The 20249-nt window shown below is 36.0% G+C and overlaps 1 protein-coding gene across 2 annotated transcripts in view; it reads left to right on the top strand.

The window, feature by feature from the left end:
- LOC136238086 (uncharacterized) overlaps positions 1–20249 on the top strand; it is a 124345-nt gene that overhangs the window by 69452 nt on the left and 34644 nt on the right. For both annotated transcript variants that reach the window (XM_066028416.1, XM_066028424.1), the window contains 10 exons: positions 1918–1990; positions 8383–8490; positions 11447–11732; positions 11910–11982; positions 12296–12364; positions 14041–14188; positions 14240–14362; positions 14487–14556; positions 17444–17546; positions 17766–17836. In XM_066028416.1, the coding sequence (XP_065884488.1) occupies positions 1918–1990; positions 8383–8490; positions 11447–11732; positions 11910–11982; positions 12296–12364; positions 14041–14188; positions 14240–14362; positions 14487–14556; positions 17444–17546; positions 17766–17836 (1124 nt within the window). The remainder of the gene's footprint in view (positions 1–1917; positions 1991–8382; positions 8491–11446; positions 11733–11909; positions 11983–12295; positions 12365–14040; positions 14189–14239; positions 14363–14486; positions 14557–17443; positions 17547–17765; positions 17837–20249) is intronic.

Genomic DNA, 20249 nt, shown 5'->3' on the forward strand with positions numbered 1-20249 from the left:
TAGCATTGCACAAGTTTTCTGCCTATTATGCTAGCATTATGCTCAATGCTTTCAGGCACCTATTATGCTCATTATTATGCCAGCATAATCGGCGGGTCCCTACTGTCCACACACCATGGTACAAGTGTGGTTAGCCATGAATCCTCGAGTCTTGCACTAAGAGTATATAGGCCTGAGTCAAATACACTCAAAATTTTTCCCAAAATGCTTTCGGGGATTTCCCAAATTTTTCACCCATTATGCTCTTGCAGTATTCCTATTATGCTTGCATTATGCTCCTAAGTTAGCAACATTTACTACAATTATCTTGGAACATTTTAGTCAGTGAATGATTTATTAGAATATTTCACCATAATTACCCAAATGTCCCATGGTCTCATCAATCTCTAGCTCAGTGTTTGAAATACCCTTACCATCATGGTCATTTTAACCATCTGTGGTAAAATTAACTATCGTCACAAAATATTTGTTTATTTGTTTGTTTGTTTACATTAAATAATGAGTCAGTCATCACTAGTAATAACATATATTAACCCATTAACCGCCACTGCCGCCATATAGTGGCTTGGCATCATAACTCACTCTTAGAATAAACTTTAGCCTTGTAATAACTTGTAAAACATGTTAACGTTTCATAGCAAGATGTGCTAGTACTGAAATGGACATGCCCATAGAGGTCCCGTTTTTGGAATAATTGGATCCTTCCCAGACTAGTGCGCGTTTGTTATGTAATAGCGTAAAGTGTAACCATTGCCATATTAAATTGTTCCTTGAGTTGAAAACAAGTAGCTAATAACAAAAAAGTGTTATACATCAATGGAGACAGGCAGTCAACTGCTTTATCCCAGACGCTATATGGTGGTCATGAGTGCAGATGCGCATGCATAACAGCAAAGATAGGACAAACACGAAGAAACCAGCCATGGAATAGATTACACTGTAAGTAAACTATATAGAATAGTTCTTTGGAGTGTAATACACATAGGTGAATAGTAAGTTGGGGTTCCGTTTTTTGTTCGGGCTGGTTTTTACTGAAATTTAGACTTTGTTGTTTGATAACTTCATTGCAGTTACTGTTATGTACTAAACAAAAACGACACAGTTGACCTCCTTAGTTGTTAGACATATGGTTACTAAGTAGTTATGTGTATTGGATGGTTGGTATGATGCAATTCGGCAATTCAGCCAGTGGTCTTGGAGAATTTGGGTGTCAATGGGTTGACACATATTCATGATAATTGTTACATACATACTGCATCCTAATACTTTAAACATAATCTTCTAACCTTATACAGTTTTCGAATTGCATAATTATAAAACCTATGTTCTCCATGTTCACTTTTGATTGCATATTAACCACTATAAATTTAACCATGTATCTGGTCATCTAAACTTCACTATAGTAGACTTGACAATGCAAATTGAAATCACCTAATATGTTAATTTGACACATCCTAAGTGAACTGTTAAGTGCTTGTTTCACAGATCATTCGTCTTAGTTTAATTACTGTTAATAATCTAAATCTAGTAACTACACTGAGCTTAGCCTAACTTGTAAACCCAAACCCATAATTAAATGCTCCACTATAATGAGTCAAAGTGTATTGCATATTTGAACTGGTTGGGCAGTAAAGCCATGAGTAAACTGCATTCCCATGATATTGCCCAGGTAATATCTAGATATTGAGCGGCGGCTTTGAACATCTACGCTAAAGTGGTATATGAATCCCATAATCCACCTTGTTGTCTATATTATATACAATCTGCAAAGAACCATGTATACGTATATAAGAGGCAACTAATTTGAGTGTACTATAAGCAGCTGGTGTTTGCATCTCAAACCATACTTGTTCTGTTATCAAGCATATGGTATATATTTCCTAAAATTAGTTGCATTCATTTACATGTATATTACAGGATGCTTGCACATTTATCTACAGTCCTGGGAATAATAACACTGATGAACTTTGTACTGCACATGAGGAGTTAGGTAAGCATAAAATTTGCAAGTTCATTATGTGCCTGATATGCACGTTATAATACCATTATGGATTTTGTGGTGTGTCCACATACAGTTTGTACATACATAATGTGTTGTTCGTTCCCATAATGCAGTTATTACATATAATTCAATGTAATTATTATGTAGTTTCATTATATGTGGTACCTGGGAAGCCATGCCTTCACCTTCCTTTTGTTTGTCAATAAGAATCTCTGTAATACAGAACAGTTTTAATGTATTTTTATCTCTAAATAACTGTGTGTAGTCCTTGTAACAACCACATGAAAGTAGTCAAAATATTCTCTCAATCTAGACATTTTTGCGGGTTCCAGCCACAATAACTTTGTGTGCCACAAACCGGCTGTGTATGTTTTATTACCAAAGTTGTTCTCTACCTACAGTAACTCTTTTGTCTATTCCATAGCTTCTGTTTTGTATAATAACAGTATTTAATGTATACTATAGTGGAGAAGCACCTTTTATAATAATTATTATGAGAATAAAAGCCTTTTGGTTTCACTTTTTATTCTTGATTTGATTGGGTGGAAATGGTGCGCGTACATGGAAAAAATGAATTTTGGCTTTATAAGGGATCATAGAAATAAAAAGTAGTGAAACAAGGGGGTCACCTACACTTACAGATATACTAGTCAATGTTTATCTAATCCAAAACAGCCAAGCTTTAAAAAAAGTGTGCGGCCCTAAAAAAGGCTATGGTGAAAAAAGATGTGAAATCCAAGGTGGCGGCCAAGAAATGGCTGTGATGGTAGGTTAATGGTAAAAATTTTAATAACGAAAATTCAGGTGAATTTTTGTGCCGCTTGGTCTTGGCACAAAATTCACCTGAATTGTCGTTATTAGAATTTTTACCATTAACCTACCATCACAGCCATTTCTTGGCCACCACCTTGGATTTCACATCTTTTTTCACCATAGCCTTTTTGAGGGCCGCACACTTTTTTACAGCTTGGCTGTTTTGGATTAGATTTCATTTCTTTTTGTATTTGTATACCCCAAAGCCGGCCTATGGCCGGCTTTGGGACTTTTTTAACCTATCTTTTTTTCTTTACCACAGGAAGAAGAAAAGATGAAGTAGATGTACTTTAAATATTTTATCAGTAAATGTACAAATTATATATATAATACATATGTGACTGAATTTTGGAAAATCACCCTGATGGATGCGTGCGAAATAATTAGAATTTTCATGTTTAATGGGTTACTAATAAGAGCAGGGCACGGTTTTAAAACTATTTCAAGAATTTTCCTGTAATTTAAGGTATTGAGAGTGGGTTACAACCATTAACAAGTAGATTTGCACTATAATGTTAGTTAATTGAACATTAAATATTTTAGGTATCAAATGCACCCATGGCCATATGGGTGATTTTCCAAAATTTGGTCACATGATTACAGAAATCTCCATGGTAGTTTCTTTGTAACTGAACACTCTACAAGGTGACTTCTTTTAGATGCTCTCTCTACTGGGTGAATTGTTTGTAGCTGAACGATCTACAAGGTAACTTGTTCTAACCGATATTTCTACAGGGCAATTTGTTTGTGGCTGAATTTTCTACAGGGTGATTTCTTTGCAGCTGAACTCTGTACATGGTTGTTTCTTTGTAACTGAACTCTCTACAAGGTAATTTCTTCTAGCTGATCTCTCTACAGGGAGATTTGTTTGTAAATGAACTATCTACAAGGTAACTTCTTCTAGCTGATCTCTCTACAGGGTGATTTGTTTGTAGCTGAATTCTGTACAGGTGATTTGTTTGCTGCTGAGCTCTTTACAAAATGGTTTCTTTGTAGCTGAACTCTCTACAAGGTAACTTATTCTAACTGATCTTTCTACAGGGTGATTTGTTTGTAGCTGAACTATCTACAAGGTAATTTCTTCTAGCTGATCTCTTTACAGGGTGATATGTTTGTAGCTGAATTCTGTGCAGGTGAATTGTTTGCAGCTGAACTCTTTATAGAATGGTTTCTTTGTAGCTGAATTCTCTACAAAGTAACTTTTCTAGCTGATGTCTCTACAAGGTCACTAGTTTGTAGCTGAACTCTCTACATGGTGGTTTCTTTGTAACTGAACTTTCTACAAGGTGACTTCTTCTAGCTGATCTTTCTACAGGGTGATTTTTTTGTAGCTGAACTCTCTACAAGGTAACTTCTTCTAGCTGATCTCTCTACAGGGAGATTTGTTTGCAGCTGAACTCTCTACATGATGGTTTCTTTGTAGCTGAACTCTCTACAAGATAACTTCTTCTAGCTGATCTCTCTACAGGGAGATTTGTTTGTAGCTGAACTCTCTACAAGGTAACTTTTCTAGCTGATGTCTCTACAAGGTCACTAGTTTGTAGCTGAACTCTCTACATGGTCTGAACTCTCTACAAAGTAACTTCTTCTAGCTGATCTCTCTACAGGGTGATTTGTTTGTAGCTGAATTCTGTATAGGTGATTTGTTTGCAGCTGAGCTCTTTACAGAATGGTTTCTTTGTAGCTGAACTCTCTACAAGGTAACTTCTTCTAGCTGATGTCTCTACAGGGTCACTAGTTTGTAGCTGAATTCTCTACATGGTGGTTTCTTTGTAACTGAACTCTCTACAAGGTAACTTCTTCTAGCTGATCTTTCTACAGGGTGATTTGTCTGTAGCTGAATTCTGTACAGGTGATTTGTTTGCAGCTGAGCTCTTTAAAGAATGGTTTCTTTATAGCTGAATTCTCTACAAGGTAACTTCTTCTAGCTGATGTCTCTACAAGGTCACTAGTTTGTAGCTGAGCTCTCTACATGGTGGTTTCTTTGTAACTGAACTTTCTACAAGGTGACTTCTTCTAGCTGATCTTTCTACAGGGTGATTTGTTTGAAGCTGAACTCTCCATGAGGAAACTTCTTCTAGCTGATCTCTCTACAGGGAGATTTGTTTGTAGCTGAACTCTCTACAAGGTAACTTCTTCTAGCTGATCTCTCTACAGGGAGATTTGTTTGCAGCTGAACTCTCTACATGATGGTTTTTTTGTAGCTGAACTCTCTACAAGGTAACTTCTTCTAGCTGATCTCTCTACAGGGAGATTTGTTTGTAGCTGAACTCTCTACAAGGTAACTTCTTCTAGCTGATCTCTCTACAGGGAGATTTGTTTGCAGCTGAACTCTCTACATGATGGTTTTTTTGTAGCTGAACTCTCTACAAGGTAACTTCTTCTAGCTGATCTCTCTACAGGGAGATTTGTTTGTAGCTGAACTCTCTACAAGGTAACTTCTCTAGCTGATGTCTCTACAAGGTCACTAGTTTGCAGCTGAACTCTCTACATGGTGGTTTCTTTGTAACTAAACTCTCTACAAAGTAACTTCTTCTAGCTGATCTCTCTACAGGATAATTTGTTTGTAGCTGAACTATCTACAAGATAACTTCTTCTAGCTGATCTCTCTACAGGGTGATTTGTTTGTAGCTGAATTCTGTATAGGTGATTTGTTTGCAGCTGAGCTCTTTACAGAATGGTTTCTTTGTAGCTGAACTCTCTACAAGGTAACTTATTCTAGCTGATGTCTCTACCGGGTCACTAGTTTGTAGCTGAATTCTCTACATGGTGGTTTCTTTGTAACTGAACTCTCTACAAGGTAACTTCTTCTAGCTGATCTTTCTACAGGGTGATTTATTTGAAGCTGAACTCTCTACAAGGAAACTTCTTCTAGCTGATCTCTCTACAGGGAGATTTGTTTTTAGCTGAACTCTCTACAAGGTAACTTCTTCTAGCTGATGTCTCTACAGGGTCACTAGTTTGTAGCTGAATTCTCTACATGGTGGTTTCTTTGTAACTGAACTCTCTACAAGGTGACTTCTTCTAGCTGATCTTTCTACAGGGTGATTTGTTTGAAGCTGAACTCTCTACAAGGAAACTTCTTCTAGCTGATCTCTCTATAGGGAGATTTGTTTGTAGCTGAACTCTCTACATGATGGTTTCTTTGTAGCTGAACTCTCTGCAAGGTAACTTCTTCTATTGATCTCTCTACAGGGCGATTTGTTTGTAGCTGAACTCTCTACGTGGTGGTTTCTTTGTAGCTGAATTCTACAAGGTGATTTCTTCTAGCTGAACTATCTCTTTCCATAGTTACATGAAGTGACTTCTTCTAGCTGATCTCTATACAGGGTGACTTGTGTGTAGCTGATCTCTATACAGGTTTCTTGTTTCTAGCTGATCTCTTGAATTCTCTTCAGGGTGACTGCTCTATTAGGATGACTGCTCTATTAGAGTATCTCGATCTCGCACTTGCTGCACCAAGTTGGATTTCGTGTTATAACTCCGTGGCTTTAAGTCTGATTCTTCTACACCATTGAAGAGCCTTTCTAAGATGATTACTCCATCTATACAGCGATTTTCAAAGCATTACCCCAAGCGGTTTATCTGGTAGGCATGGCAAGTAGTAGTTTTTTACTAGCTAATCTCGATTGCATAATTTTTACACATAGTTGGTTTTTTGGTTGTATCTTCCTGGTTTTTAGCTCGATTTCTTTCAAACCACAAAAGGTTTGAGGTTCAATAGTTAACCTATTCACCCACTGATTTTCAGCTTCTTCCCATACGCGGTTTACCCTGTAGGCGTGACAACATATTGGTGTTATTTTTCGTTAATAATCGCTCATAACTCTTTTCCTGTTTATCGTATTCTAGCTAAAGTTGGTACAGAGATGTGCCTTTATACCCCTCTTCAGTTTGACAAATTGCAAGGCAATCAGATATTCCGTTCACGTTTTATAGCAGTTTTTGTAAGTGTGCGAAAAGAGGAAGAAAAATAAGAAGAAAAAAAACCAAGAAACTAAGCCAATTTTTGAAGTCGCATATCTCGGGAACGCTTGAAGCGATTTCTTTCAAATTTGGAATGTGGAGTGCTGAAGGTGGAGGGAGTGTCCACAGCAAAAATCATCGTGTTTCATCAAGGCAGCACAGAGCTACGGGGGTGCAAAAATTTCATTTTCTTTCTTCCTGTCAATATACTCACAGGTGTTACGTGCCGGCTTCTTGGACCGCACGACACACTACTGTGTGTCTTGATTCACTACTTTAGTTTATAGCCATGACTTGAATTTATAAATGTATTAGTTAGTAGAGGAAAGCCAAAGTGCATTATCATGAATGGACACCTTGCACAGTTAGCAAAAAGAAATATATAGTACATAAAGAAGGACCAAATGTTAGCCTGAGATGCATAATTTTACATGCCAATTGTCACCTGTTGGGCTGAAGTAACATCTAACAGTAAAAAATTCCAAGCCCATTATATTTAGTTTTGCTTGTCTGAATGCATCAGGCAGGCAGGCAGTTAGTCAAGGCAACTTATCAGAAGCATTTGTGTATACTCTGAAAGCACTTTTGTACTTAGTTGCCAAGGAGCCACGAAGGTATTTGAAGCTAGTTTCTGGTCACTTTTTGTGTGAGTAAGTGCCATGATTCATTACTACTGTATACCAACATTTTTTTATGGATCTGAAGATGGCAAAGACATAACTATTAATTAGAGATGTACCGATTCAACTTTTCTGAACTTTACCAATACCAATCAGATCTAGGAAATTTATTACTGATTCTACTGATATTGTGCCGATCTGACATCAGTTATCATGACTGATCTTGTACAGGTAGTTCTTATAGCATTTTGTAATCTCAGACTAAACTGATTGGTCCATTGTTAGCTGAATGATGATCACATTATTGTTACTAGAGTCAATACCAATGGTGGTGTGGTCTCAATCACACCACCCAGACGATCAACAATGACAGCACCCACAAATATTTTAATGCATGCCTGCCTGGAATGGTTTGTACGCTGTTGTAGTAGAGATTCTAATAGTTTAGTCTATTTGATATGGTGTAGCACTATTCATTGTTTTCTGCCAAGGACCTCTGGTAAGTTCAAGAGTAAGTTTCAGTAATTTAAACAGCTATGTGTACCGGTGGAAATGCTACATATGCATATGTACACAGGCAAGGGAGTTAAACTGGCATCAGAAAACCACAACACTAAAACACAACTAACTCACATGTATTTATATGGCTTCTCGTAGTTTCAGTGAGCATCAGGCAATGAAATGGCATTATACTTTAGCTTATTTCGTAAATGGAGCAGAGAAATGATAGAAGTCTGGTATGTTTGAAAAAATGGTGATGAGAAAGATCGGTATCATGAATTGGTGGCTTTAACAGAAAATTGATTCTACCAATTTTGCTCAAATTGTCGAGATCGGTACTGATCCGATACTAGATAGGTAGATCGGTAAATCTATACTATTAATATCACTGTGATAGCTATACTGTATGCATATTCTGGAGTTTATATGTGTACCTGTACTGTAGAGATTAAAATGTATGTACCTTTATGTGGTATACAGGTAACGAATGTAGTACAAACAATGATTCAACGTGGAATATAGAATGGCCATCTACACCTGTTGGTGATACCGCTTTTCAAAAGTGTCCTGGACTATCTGAATCAGCCGGTAAGTACTTGAAAATAGTAGACTACAGTATATGTAACTATAGACAATGTAGTTTTACACAGGGACTCACAATATATCAATACAGGTAATGAAAGGTAGTTGTGGTGGTTATACATGCACATTATAATTTATTAAATGCTGCAGCTACTATTATTTTTGTGTTAAATTAAAATTGGTAAGGTTACGAATCCAGGTTGGCCATTATTTAGAGCTGTGTTTATAGCATAATCAGCTAGTAAAAAAAAGTGGGACTGGGATAGGACTGAGAGATATTGTGATGTCAATCATCCCTAGTGTGCAAAGGTAATCTGTAGCTAAGCAGACCTCTAGAGAGTTAAAACCTCATCATATCAATAAAAAATTCTGAATATTTCTGTATGCTGGAAACTTTTTTAAATCCTTTAGATGAGATGTTCTAATAGAGCAGTCTGACTGAACTGCATTTGAAGTGGAAATTGGTGGCTTCTGGACTGCAGAGGGGAATACTGTCAAAATTTAGGCAACCAACATAAGATTTTTTTCCCATCACCTTGAGAGCAATCGGATAGTATTGCAGGCAGTTATAATTTTTGAATATTAACATTATTTTGGTTAGCCTTCAATTTGACAATGCACTGTCCACCAGCTAACTTGTTTCAAAGAATGAAATTTTCAAAGGATTGAAATCTTTCATAAGTATAGCAGATGACAACAAAGCAGTTTCTACAAAATTTTGAAATAATGTAATCTTTTTTAGCAGAGTTTGAAAGTTTGAATTTATAAAAATGTCTACCAGTAACATAATAATGGTTATATGTTTACTGTTGGTTACATGGTTATGATTATGATTGCTGTAGTAGAAAAACTGACGGTAATGTTAGAGTGGCTGACTGCTCTTAGAGTGTCTCAATCTTTAACGCAGAGTCGCAGACATATTTCAATTTAACTCAATAAATCTTAATTACATGTACAGTAATAGTTGCCAATGTGGTAGACATACTGGTATGTGGGTGAATGTCAAGAAGCAACTTGATTTACATCTAGACATGGTAATATCTATTCTAATACAGCAGTCAGCATTGCTGTCAACTACAAATCATTGAATCCAGAAGACCACAAACAGAATAGTTATTCTGAGACAGGGTTTTGTGTCAGAAAATACTGCTGTTTGCTGCTTTATTTAATAGTTATATCAAGAGTTAACAATAGTAGGGACTCTTGGTTATACCATGATGGCCACAAGGGATTTGCCTGATATATAGATGAATAAAAAATTGAAAATGTTAAGAGGGAGAATAGGGATCACTGAAAAAAGCCACGAAACAAGAAGGCATTGCTGGGATGGTAAATGAGTCGAAATGAGTCAAATCCCTATTTTGACTCATTTTGACTCATTTCAAAATGACAGAGCATGTAATTAAAGATTTATGACAGAATCAAAATAGGGATTTGTGGTTTACATTACCATCCCAGCGATCCCTTCTTATTTCGTGGCTTTTTTCAGTGATCCCTAGGCCCATTCTCCCTCTTAAAATTTTCAATTTTTAATTCATCTAGCTTATGTACTTTTTATTAATCCAGTAATGGATTATGGATTTCTTTGATTGATAATGAAGACTGTGGTGAATACAATAATTTTGCATTCTGCACAGTAATGCCATCAACATTTTAGTACACACATGAAACTGATCATATCGCAATGTGCATATAGACCAAGAGTCTCCTAATATGAGCTACAATTTACATCACTGAAGCCTTTAATAGCTGTCAAATTCAGTGCAAGGATTGTTGTTATACACTTGACTGCATTATTTTACGTGACTGCTCTACTTTAATCTTGATAACCCACCCATGTACAATAATCACGTAGCGAAAAAACCACCTTGTAACAAAGTCTTCAGCAAAGATTATGCTTCCTGGCCTATAGTGAGTTTAATAAAGATAGATTCTATTAGCCACAAGCAGCGCACACCAAAAAACCAACCTCTAAGCATGGTCTTGTATGGCTTCTCATGCATACATTTCGGCAAGAAGAAACGGCCAGGTTTGGGCTGTTTCCATCCAAAAATGAAATTAAAAATAGGCCATGGACATGCACAATGATCCATTCAGCAAGCCTTGCTACTTTTTATCCTGTAACTTTATTGTTATACTACTTCTTTAGTATATGGAACTGCTGCCATGTATAGCTGTAGCATTTAGAAGGTGTTTATGCTCTGTTAAAAACACAATTTGGGTAATATTCATTAATGTGGTAGACATTTTATGGCACAGTATTTGATCAAGTAAATGCATACAATACCCCCTTTAAGTGAGCCTTCAAAGGCCTATGTGGGATTACGCCATTACTAAATAACATCTGGTATGCTTTGGTTTGATATACCGAGCACTATAAAGGTGGACTGTAGTTTAAAAGTCTTAAAGTTGTCAAATTTATCAGATTAGTGTTTGAAGCTGCAACAATATTGCATACATTTAAAAGCCACCACTGTCCATCTGTGTTCCTCTGAGGGAACTGAAGTGAATGGAAATGATGTAATTTGCTTTCATGGGAACTGAAGTGAATGGAAATGATGTAATTAGCTTGGGCAGCTTCATACTGTCTAATATTTGTGGCAATACCTTCTTCTTCCATTCTAGAGCACCCATTGACGTTTACGTATTTCACCCTGAAGCTTGCCATCTCTACCCTCCTTTGATTTGCTCCCAAGCTGGCATCTACTCTTTTAACATTGTGTGATTTTTACCTATGGATATGTAGCTCTTTATTGTTATATTATTGTTGTACTACATGCATGTGACATTTTGCATTGTGTAATCTGAGTGAAAGTCATGGCAAATATCTTGATACTACTAAATCATAATTGTAGTAAGTAGCTCCTAGTGAATTAAACACTTTCTGTGAAATTCTTCCACATTATAATCATCAATCTTTAGTAAATGTGAATTTGAAACTTGCATATGGTATATACTGCAGGATTAGCATCGAGACAATGCTTGGAAGGTTCTGTGTGGAGTGAATATATCAATACTAGCAACTGCAGCAATGTGGAACTAGTAATGTTGAATGATCGAGCTGGTCAACTGCAAGATATCTTAAGGAGCACCACCAGTTCTGACACAATGGACCTCACTGTATCTTTTGAAATTGATGAAGTACAGCAAGTTAGTGAAGAGTTAACAATGTTGACTTCCACATCAGAGGGACGTCTTGTACCAAATGACATTAACACAACCAATGAAGCTCTTAGTACATTAATAAGGTCGGTATCAATGAGATGTTTACGAGGGACTACCACCAACATACAAACACACTGAATGTCAAGATCACTTAAATTAAGTTAATGTTGATAAATTCTGTAGTGTTAATTAACTCAGTGTGTTTCCTGGAAAGTTTGGTTCAACACTTTGATTTATTACAGTATATCAATTTTATACAGCATCACATCTATTACAAGTAGTAGTGAGAATGCAGAAAATGATACTGTTGAAGATCTTGAGCCAGTAATACAGGTAGTTAATAGTTATTGAAATGTATTGGTTTGTGTTGGTCATAACTTCAAGAATTAAATTTTTAATGTTTTAAAACTTTGCTGGAATTCTTTAATAGCATGAAGAGTATTATACCATATTTTGTGACAATTTTTTGTGTATACCAGCTATAGGGCTAGCCCTTTGCATTAGTATCTTCACTTTGATAAAATAGTGGCATTAATATACATATCCTAGGACTCTTTTAGCTTCACTGCATGTATACAACAATCAGTACAATCTGACTACACTATTACTAAAGTGTTTGCTAATTATTGTATTTTTTTGCTTTTAGAACATTACTACAACTATTGATAATTTACTGAGCAGTTCTAATGAGCACTCTTTTGAAGCTGCAAGAGAAGTAAGTAAGACAAGTTACAAAATAAACAGCAGTTGTAATACAGTTACTTGTATAATCATTGTGTTGCTATGGGATTCACATGAGCAAACATACTATTAATAACATGAGTCTAATGTTGTAGAACTTTCTCGAATGCATAGAAAATCAAGAATCGTGGATTTGGCCAACATAACTATTATTAAATTATTCCAATAAATGTTTGATTACCTCCTGGCTGTTGCATTACCACAGACATCACAAAAATCTGTTGAATTTACAGTGTACCAATGTGTTGTTCTATATCTAAGACAACTTACTTTACAATTAAGCCATAACTTTTGTGTATTGTTGTTTTGTGAATCTGGACACATAATATAACAATACATAGTCGCCTTAATTTTATTAAACTACAGTAGAGTTCCCAAATCAGCATAAATACTATAATATATACGCCTGCCTGCATTTGATAGATTATTCAATAAAAGCCTACTGTAATTACCCAACACTGTGCCTGCAATTCAGCCAACTCTTGGAGTGTTCTGTAAACCTCATGGATCTTGTAGTAACTATAATTACTCATTAACCATGTTAATTTTGTGACTGATTTTGGAAAAACATTCCAAATTGCACACTGGAAGTTTTGAGATAAACGGTTTAAAAAATTAAGTCAGCCTAACTCACCAAGGATAGCAAGTACGTGTATGAACTTTTCACAAACGATGCATCAATCTATTACCTTTCAGACCACTTCCAGTACTTGTAGCTGTTTATAGAGTTTCCTGCCAAATATGACAGAAAATCTGAGCAGTTGCAATTTGATGAGCGAAGTACAGTGGTATCACAAGTGCTCAGGAAGGGGAGAAGGGTGGTGAGGTGAGCAAGAAATAGACTTCAAAATGGAGGCAGACCATGATTGAAGTCCAGACATGACATTACAGGGCTGATACAGCAAAATCAACAGAAAAATCACTTCTCAACATTATCAGGCCATCCATCAGTCTACCACTGAAGCCAGGCCCTTCACAAGTCCTTAAACTGCCATTTGAGCTCTCCACAACATCTGTTAAAACCAGTCTCGAGTAGATTGAGTAGTACTGAGGACCAAAACTATAGTGTATCTATCCACTGGTGGAGTTGGTTTGATTTTGTCTGATGTGCAATTTGGAGCTGTTTTTTGTAAAACCTGGTCACATTTTAAAATGCAAGAGTAGTAACATGGGCATTAGTGAATTGTCTGACATTATATTACTGCACTTGAGCTGCAGGCGCAAGTGCAAGTGTTCATATATCAGGCAAATCACAAGTGCCCATGTTACAACTACTTGCATAAATCACCTGCAATAGTAGTATAAACATCTGCTTTGCGATTGTGTTTATATTAGACCACATGAATTCAATCATTGATAACTTACATAAGAATAATGGCAAGGCGTTAATGAGGCCAAATGTAAGTGAATAAATGTGAGCCTGCAGTAAGCTTTGATTGTGAATAAGCACAGAAAATGTTTTTTAACTCAAGCTGATAACAATGTTTTAAGTGCAAAAGAATGTACTTTACTAGCCATGTATAAACGAAAGCAATGAATATGTTCACATATGGCATCTCTTTCCCTGGTGCAAAAGTACTACAATATGTATTAAAATGTTTTATACATGTATACTACTTTTCAGTATGAAACGTTTGTTACAAACTATAGGAGGAGTTGTCAGTGGGAGAAGACTTACTGGAAAATACAGAAAATTTTGCCATAGCTGTTGGTAATTTATTGAATACATCCATATCAACAAATTCAACCAATCAGTTTGTTGAGAACAGAACAATAACAATAGAGAGAGAAAACATAAGTTAGCAACAATAAACATGTTCTAACCTTCAATATATTGTATTTTATCCAGATATCAGTGCTCAGTTTCCTCCAGATGAAGAAGAACTTATAAGAGATATCGTGTTTCCAGAAGTTGGTGATACTCAAGTTACAATACCAGCCATTGCTATAATTTATCAGAGAAGCATTCAACGTAATTTTTAAATGTTAAATTGTACAGTCATACAAATAGCAGCTATTGATTTTATGCATTATACTGTGTTTACATGGGATAAGACACTATAAAATTACTGTACATTAAATGGTGACTGTTATAGGCATCAACGTGCCAGTTGTAAATTTCATAGCCAATAATCTGCAACGATATCTTGATGATGGTCCTCAGAGGTAAATTTATTGCTGTATAATTATATTTTTGTATTATGTTGTGTACATTGTATTAATGGCAATGAATGGATTCTAAGCATAAGGATATTTACTTCATATACATTACTGTGCAGTAACATTATTTTTACATACATGTACAGTATGTAATTCATAAACCATACAGAATATAGTACAGGTTGTATTAGAGTAGGTATAAGTGTTTTCACCAATTATGGCATGTCATAGCAAGAGCACTTATGTACATAGACTGGTATCAAACGGTATGGTAGTACCGTTTAAGTAGGAATCGCAGTGAAAATTTTACACACCGCCCAAAATTCCGCCTTCAAAAATCACCCTAATATATTATGTGCTGTTTTATATATTATATGGACTAGTACTATTTTGTAAAGGGGATTTTTTTGTAGTGTAAAATGTCCCTAGGCTGCAAACATTTTATGCTACAGAAATCATCTTTATGGAATAGTACTAGTCCATGTAATATATACAACAGCATTAAAAATAACAAAACACTTACAGGTGCCCGGATATAGAATTTTTAAAAAATCGGCAAAACTCAAGTTTTAGTTTTACTGCCTCACTAACTCACTGCCTCACTAACTCACTGCCTCACTAAATCACTGCCTCACTAAATCACTGCCTCACTGACCACAGTCACAATGCTAGAGGCCAAACAAAGCAGTGCATGACCACCATTTGATGCTGCAACAACAAATTCACCAGTGGGATGTACCTTTTGGGGTTCCAACAAGTGTAGAACTTCCATTCCTTGTCTTTTCTTTCAGACTGCTTGTCTTCTTCATCCAACAAAACCATATCAAGGTTTCGTATCAACACTTTCTTTCTGCAACATAATAGATGCCACAGAATTATTTCAGACCTGGATTTCAGAAACACTTCAGTCCCGGCGATATACTATAAAGTTTGCGATTGAGATCCCATTCACTATAGGTTTGTGACCACACCCATCAATTAAATATATAGGTGGACTAATAGCAATAGAGTGCTGGAACCACACCTCTTAACAATCTAGCTGTTTACTTAACAGTAAGCAAGATGACCTCACCCCTTATTGGTCTAGCTAGCTGCACACCTCTTAGTTGATTTGAGATATACTCTAATACAACGGTCACTCAAATACAACAGTCATGTATGATATTCTATTAGGACAGTCACAAGTTACATTGCAGCTAGCTGAGCTACAGTAAAAAAACTAAGCAAGCTAGTGTTTTAAAATTTGTTAATTGTTAATTTAAAAAGGAGAGAAGTAGGGATCTATGCAATAAAAGTAGTGAAACAAGAAATAAATGATGGTATTACAGCATAGCTCAGTGGGAAAGTCCCTACTTTGGCACAATAGCTACGACAATTATTTTGTTCAATGCCAAAGTTGGGACTTTCCCACTGAGCTATGCTGTAATACCATCATTCATGTCTTGTTTCACTACTTTTATTGCATAGATCCCTACTTCATTTTTAAATTTACAATATTTAAAATACCATATTATATGTAGCTAAACCCATAATATAATGTAGTGATGGAAATTATATATTTAAATGAACTAATTATAAGTACACAAAACTTTTTTGGAATTTTAAGCTAGAGTAGGGACAATACCACATCAATAAGAAGTACTGAAACAAGCTGGAGTATTGCACAATATTAAATCACAGTAAAACAATAAGAAGTGTTATATTCCTACTGTGCTCCAGGTACCATAATAAAAATGCACGGTAGGAATATAACACTTAAGGACCCGCCAATTTTGCTCATTATTTTACTTATTATGCTATGCAGCACTGCTCACAATTTTGCCTATTATGCTTAAATTAATGCCCAATATTTACCTACAGTATTATGCTCAAATTATGCTCAATATTTATACCTCAGCTCCCATGTTTTTCTAGTAAATTTGCACTTTATGGTGAAACAGTAAGTTGCTGAAGCACAGACTCTACATCCTTGCTTGTCAAAATGCAAGTCACAAAAAAGATCAATGTATTTTAATAGAACAGTCAGCTGTCTGATTATTCTCTGACTGTTCTATTACAGTATATCAATCTTTTCATGATATGTATTTAGATAAGCATAAATTTATGGCAATGCACTAGTGTTCTTCCTATTATGCATTATGCTCAATGCTTTCAGGTACCTATAATGCTCATTATTATACCAGCACAATCAGTGGGTCCCTAATAACACTTCTTGATGTTTTATATCAATTATCATTTTGAAAAGTTAAGTATCCATTATGCCTCATTGTCGGCTATGTTTAACCTGTTACACAGTAGTACAAATGAAGGACTGTTCGAAAATCACCTCTGTAATCAAAATAGCCACTATGAAAAATTTGGGTGATTTCCGTTTTGATGGGAAGCCATCATGTGCTACCACTAAATTGACACTTTTTGCTGTCAGCAAAGATGAATGGGACACAAAGGAGGAGGGCATTGGTAAGTCCATAAGGAATACATTGTATGTAATGCGGTATGCCAAAGGCACCTCTCAGGCCAAAGCGACATCAAACAGTGAAAACATCAAGCCCGTAACCTAAGCTGTTGTCGAGTTACGCTTGTCTGAAGGCATCAGTCAGGCAGTCGGGCAGTCAGTCAGTCAGTTAGTCAGTCAATAGAAAATTTCATTAAATATATATATATAAATTCAATAGCAACTTGTTGAAAGTATTTCGGGTTGATCTGAAAGCTTGTTTGGGCTTAGTTTTACCTAAATAATACTGCCCCATCGTCGTCTGAGAAAATGAGGCTTTGTTTTTGTGTGATGTTATTTCATGGCCCATGCCTACTCCTTTGTGGTCCCTACTATGCAGTGCTATCGTACTGTATGATACCCTGTATACATACTGTAAAATTTTATTTTGCACTATAGTGGAGACAGCAGCTCTAATAGAAGTTTGATCATTTCTAGTCAGATCTCAAATGGTTACATAGAACTGCCAGACAATGGTACTGTGAAGCTAAAATTTGACAAAGTAAACAAACTATTGATTTGTTATTCATGATTACTAATAATATGTATTTGTTACTATGTATAACAATATTTTTTAACTCCCAAGACATACACACACTATTTAGTGTGTTGTCCTAGTAGATAATAATAATCTATTAGCATCCCTAGTTTGTTTGAGGCAAAATGGAAAACATACTAATAATGTACTGTGGAATATTAATGATCAGTCTTTTAATTACAGTTCGTAAACAGTGGCAGCAAGTGTATAAATTTGAAATGTGCATACTGGAATTTCAGTCTTACTAACAAAAAGTAAGTGTGTTATACTCAACATTATGGAGGCATGTAGTAAGTTAGCACTAACATATTTATTGGTACTGGAACCATATGAGGGACATGGTACATTAATACATGTATACATTATAGAGATATGTAGCCTTATTAAGTTGACAGTAGTGCCATGGCCCACTTGAAGGATATGAATTGTTGGGAAAGCGGTATATGAAACATATGGTATTTGTAACCAAATTTTGGGACATCATCGATCTACACACACACCAGTGAAGTTCAGTTTTCACCATGAGTGGATAGCCACACCGATACTCTACACAATTGTACCACAGCCATGCCTTTGGTTTGATCAGGCTACTTTTCATTAGTGGATCTCTAGAGACCTGTGTAAGCCACTGGGAATGCTCTGGCACCTTGTAGTGTCACTGGCAAGCCGAAGCATGAGACTAGAGACATGAACAGCCTTGGACAGTTGTCCAGATATTTTCTACATACATTTCTTTGTTTCTCAGTGACACAGGTGGTCTTCAGAGCCCAATCCACACAAAAACAGCCAAGCTGTGAAAAATGGTGCGGCCTTAAAAAGCCTAGGTGAAAAAAGTTGTGAAATCAAAGGTGGCGGCCAAGAAATGGCTGCAATGATGTTAATGCTAATAAATTTTGACAATGTACACAGCCATTATTAAACTTTTTTAGCATTCAAATCATTGCAACCATTTCTTGGCCGCCACCTTTGATTTCACAACTTTTTCACCCAGGCTTTTTAAGGCCGCACCATTTTTTCACAGCTTGGCTGTTTTTGTGAGGATTTCACTTCTTTTTGTACTTTATAAGGCCCCAAAACCAGCCTATGGCTGACTTTGAGGTCTTTTTACTCACATTTCTTCGTTTCTATGTAGATACAATGATAATTATTGAAGACAGACTTATAAATGTATTTCATGCATGATTTAATTGAATATTTAATAATATTATTGTAATACTCTAATAGAGTGCACATTTTTTTGAGGACTTCTAATAGAACATACATAGAATGTTCTAATACAATCTAGTACTTCTATTGGTAGATCTATGAAATTACAAACGTTTGATTATAAGCAGATTTCAACTAGAAATTTCATTTATAAAGCAGAAATTAAGTGAGTGATCAGTCAAGGTAGCAGTGGTTCAGTGGTTAAGGATGCAGGTATTTAATAGGTATGGAGGTCCCTGGTTCAAACTGTGGTAAGTTTTCTTTCGACATTTTTGCACACCTTTATTACCCCGTGGTGACTGCTCTATTAGAGTATCTCGATTCTGTGATTTTACACTTGCGTAGTTTTTGCTTTATAACTTTGTCGCTGTAACTCTATTGTTATTCAAACTATCAAAAGACACTGCTACGATGATTAGCCTATCTACACACCAATTTTCAAGTTATTTCTGTACTTGGTTTACCCTGTAGCCGTGACAGAAATGTGATCTTTTTTTACGTGAATAAACGTCCATAACTCCTTGAATATTACTCAGATTCACAACAAACTTGATACGTAAATCCACCATTACACGCTCTTCATTTGTGCCAAAGATTGAGGCAATCGAGTTACACATTTGCGTTTTATAGCATTTTTGCAAAGTGTGCGAAAAGAAATCGAAGGCCCCGTACGGCATAAGAAAAAGAAAAAACAAAGAAATTAAAATGAAATTTTGAACGCCCATATCTTGCAAATGGCTGTTGCGAATTTTATCAAATTTGCTGTGTGGCGTACCCTACTTGGGGGACAGCTATAATGCAAAAAATGGTGTGCTTTGGAGAAGGGGCCATGGAGCTATGCACGCATGAAAAAGCTGTTTTCTTTCTTCCTGTAAATATACTCACGGTGTGGTCGCCAGTTTTCTTGGCCGCACGACACACTACCGTGTGTCTTGATATTAAGGCTGGAGATACCATATTACCCACTTGGCCATTTTCTGTTCATATATCAATTACCCATCCACCACCACCCATGGTGATGTGTTCGTGTTACAGATACCATCGTGAAAAAGGTGCTCAAAAACGTGGTAACATCAACAAGTTGCTTTCTATGGATTGAATTGTAATAAACACCATGGTTGGCTGCATTCACGGTGAAAGTTTCAAACTCTTAGCTTTTGTCCTTCCCAAGCTATACTGGTTTAAAATTGTGTATCTCCCAATCTATTGGTGTGCACAGATCGATGGTTTTCCCAAAGTAGGTCACATTTATTGTATATAGAAAAATTAAGTTTTGTCTTTGAATGTTAAAAGTTTACATGCAATTGTAATGTTTATCATACTGTTAGGCGTAGATTGTTTTGATACAAGAGAATACACTCCTCTAAAGACTTAAATTAGGACAACATACATATTAACATTATACAGTATACTGTATTTAGATGAATGCGCTCTAATCAGATAGTCCGTAATTCTAGCAAC

The sequence above is a fragment of the Dysidea avara genome, chromosome 1, assembly GCF_963678975.1.
Source record: "Dysidea avara chromosome 1, odDysAvar1.4, whole genome shotgun sequence".
In the NCBI taxonomy this organism is placed as follows: Eukaryota; Metazoa; Porifera; class Demospongiae; order Dictyoceratida; family Dysideidae; genus Dysidea; species Dysidea avara.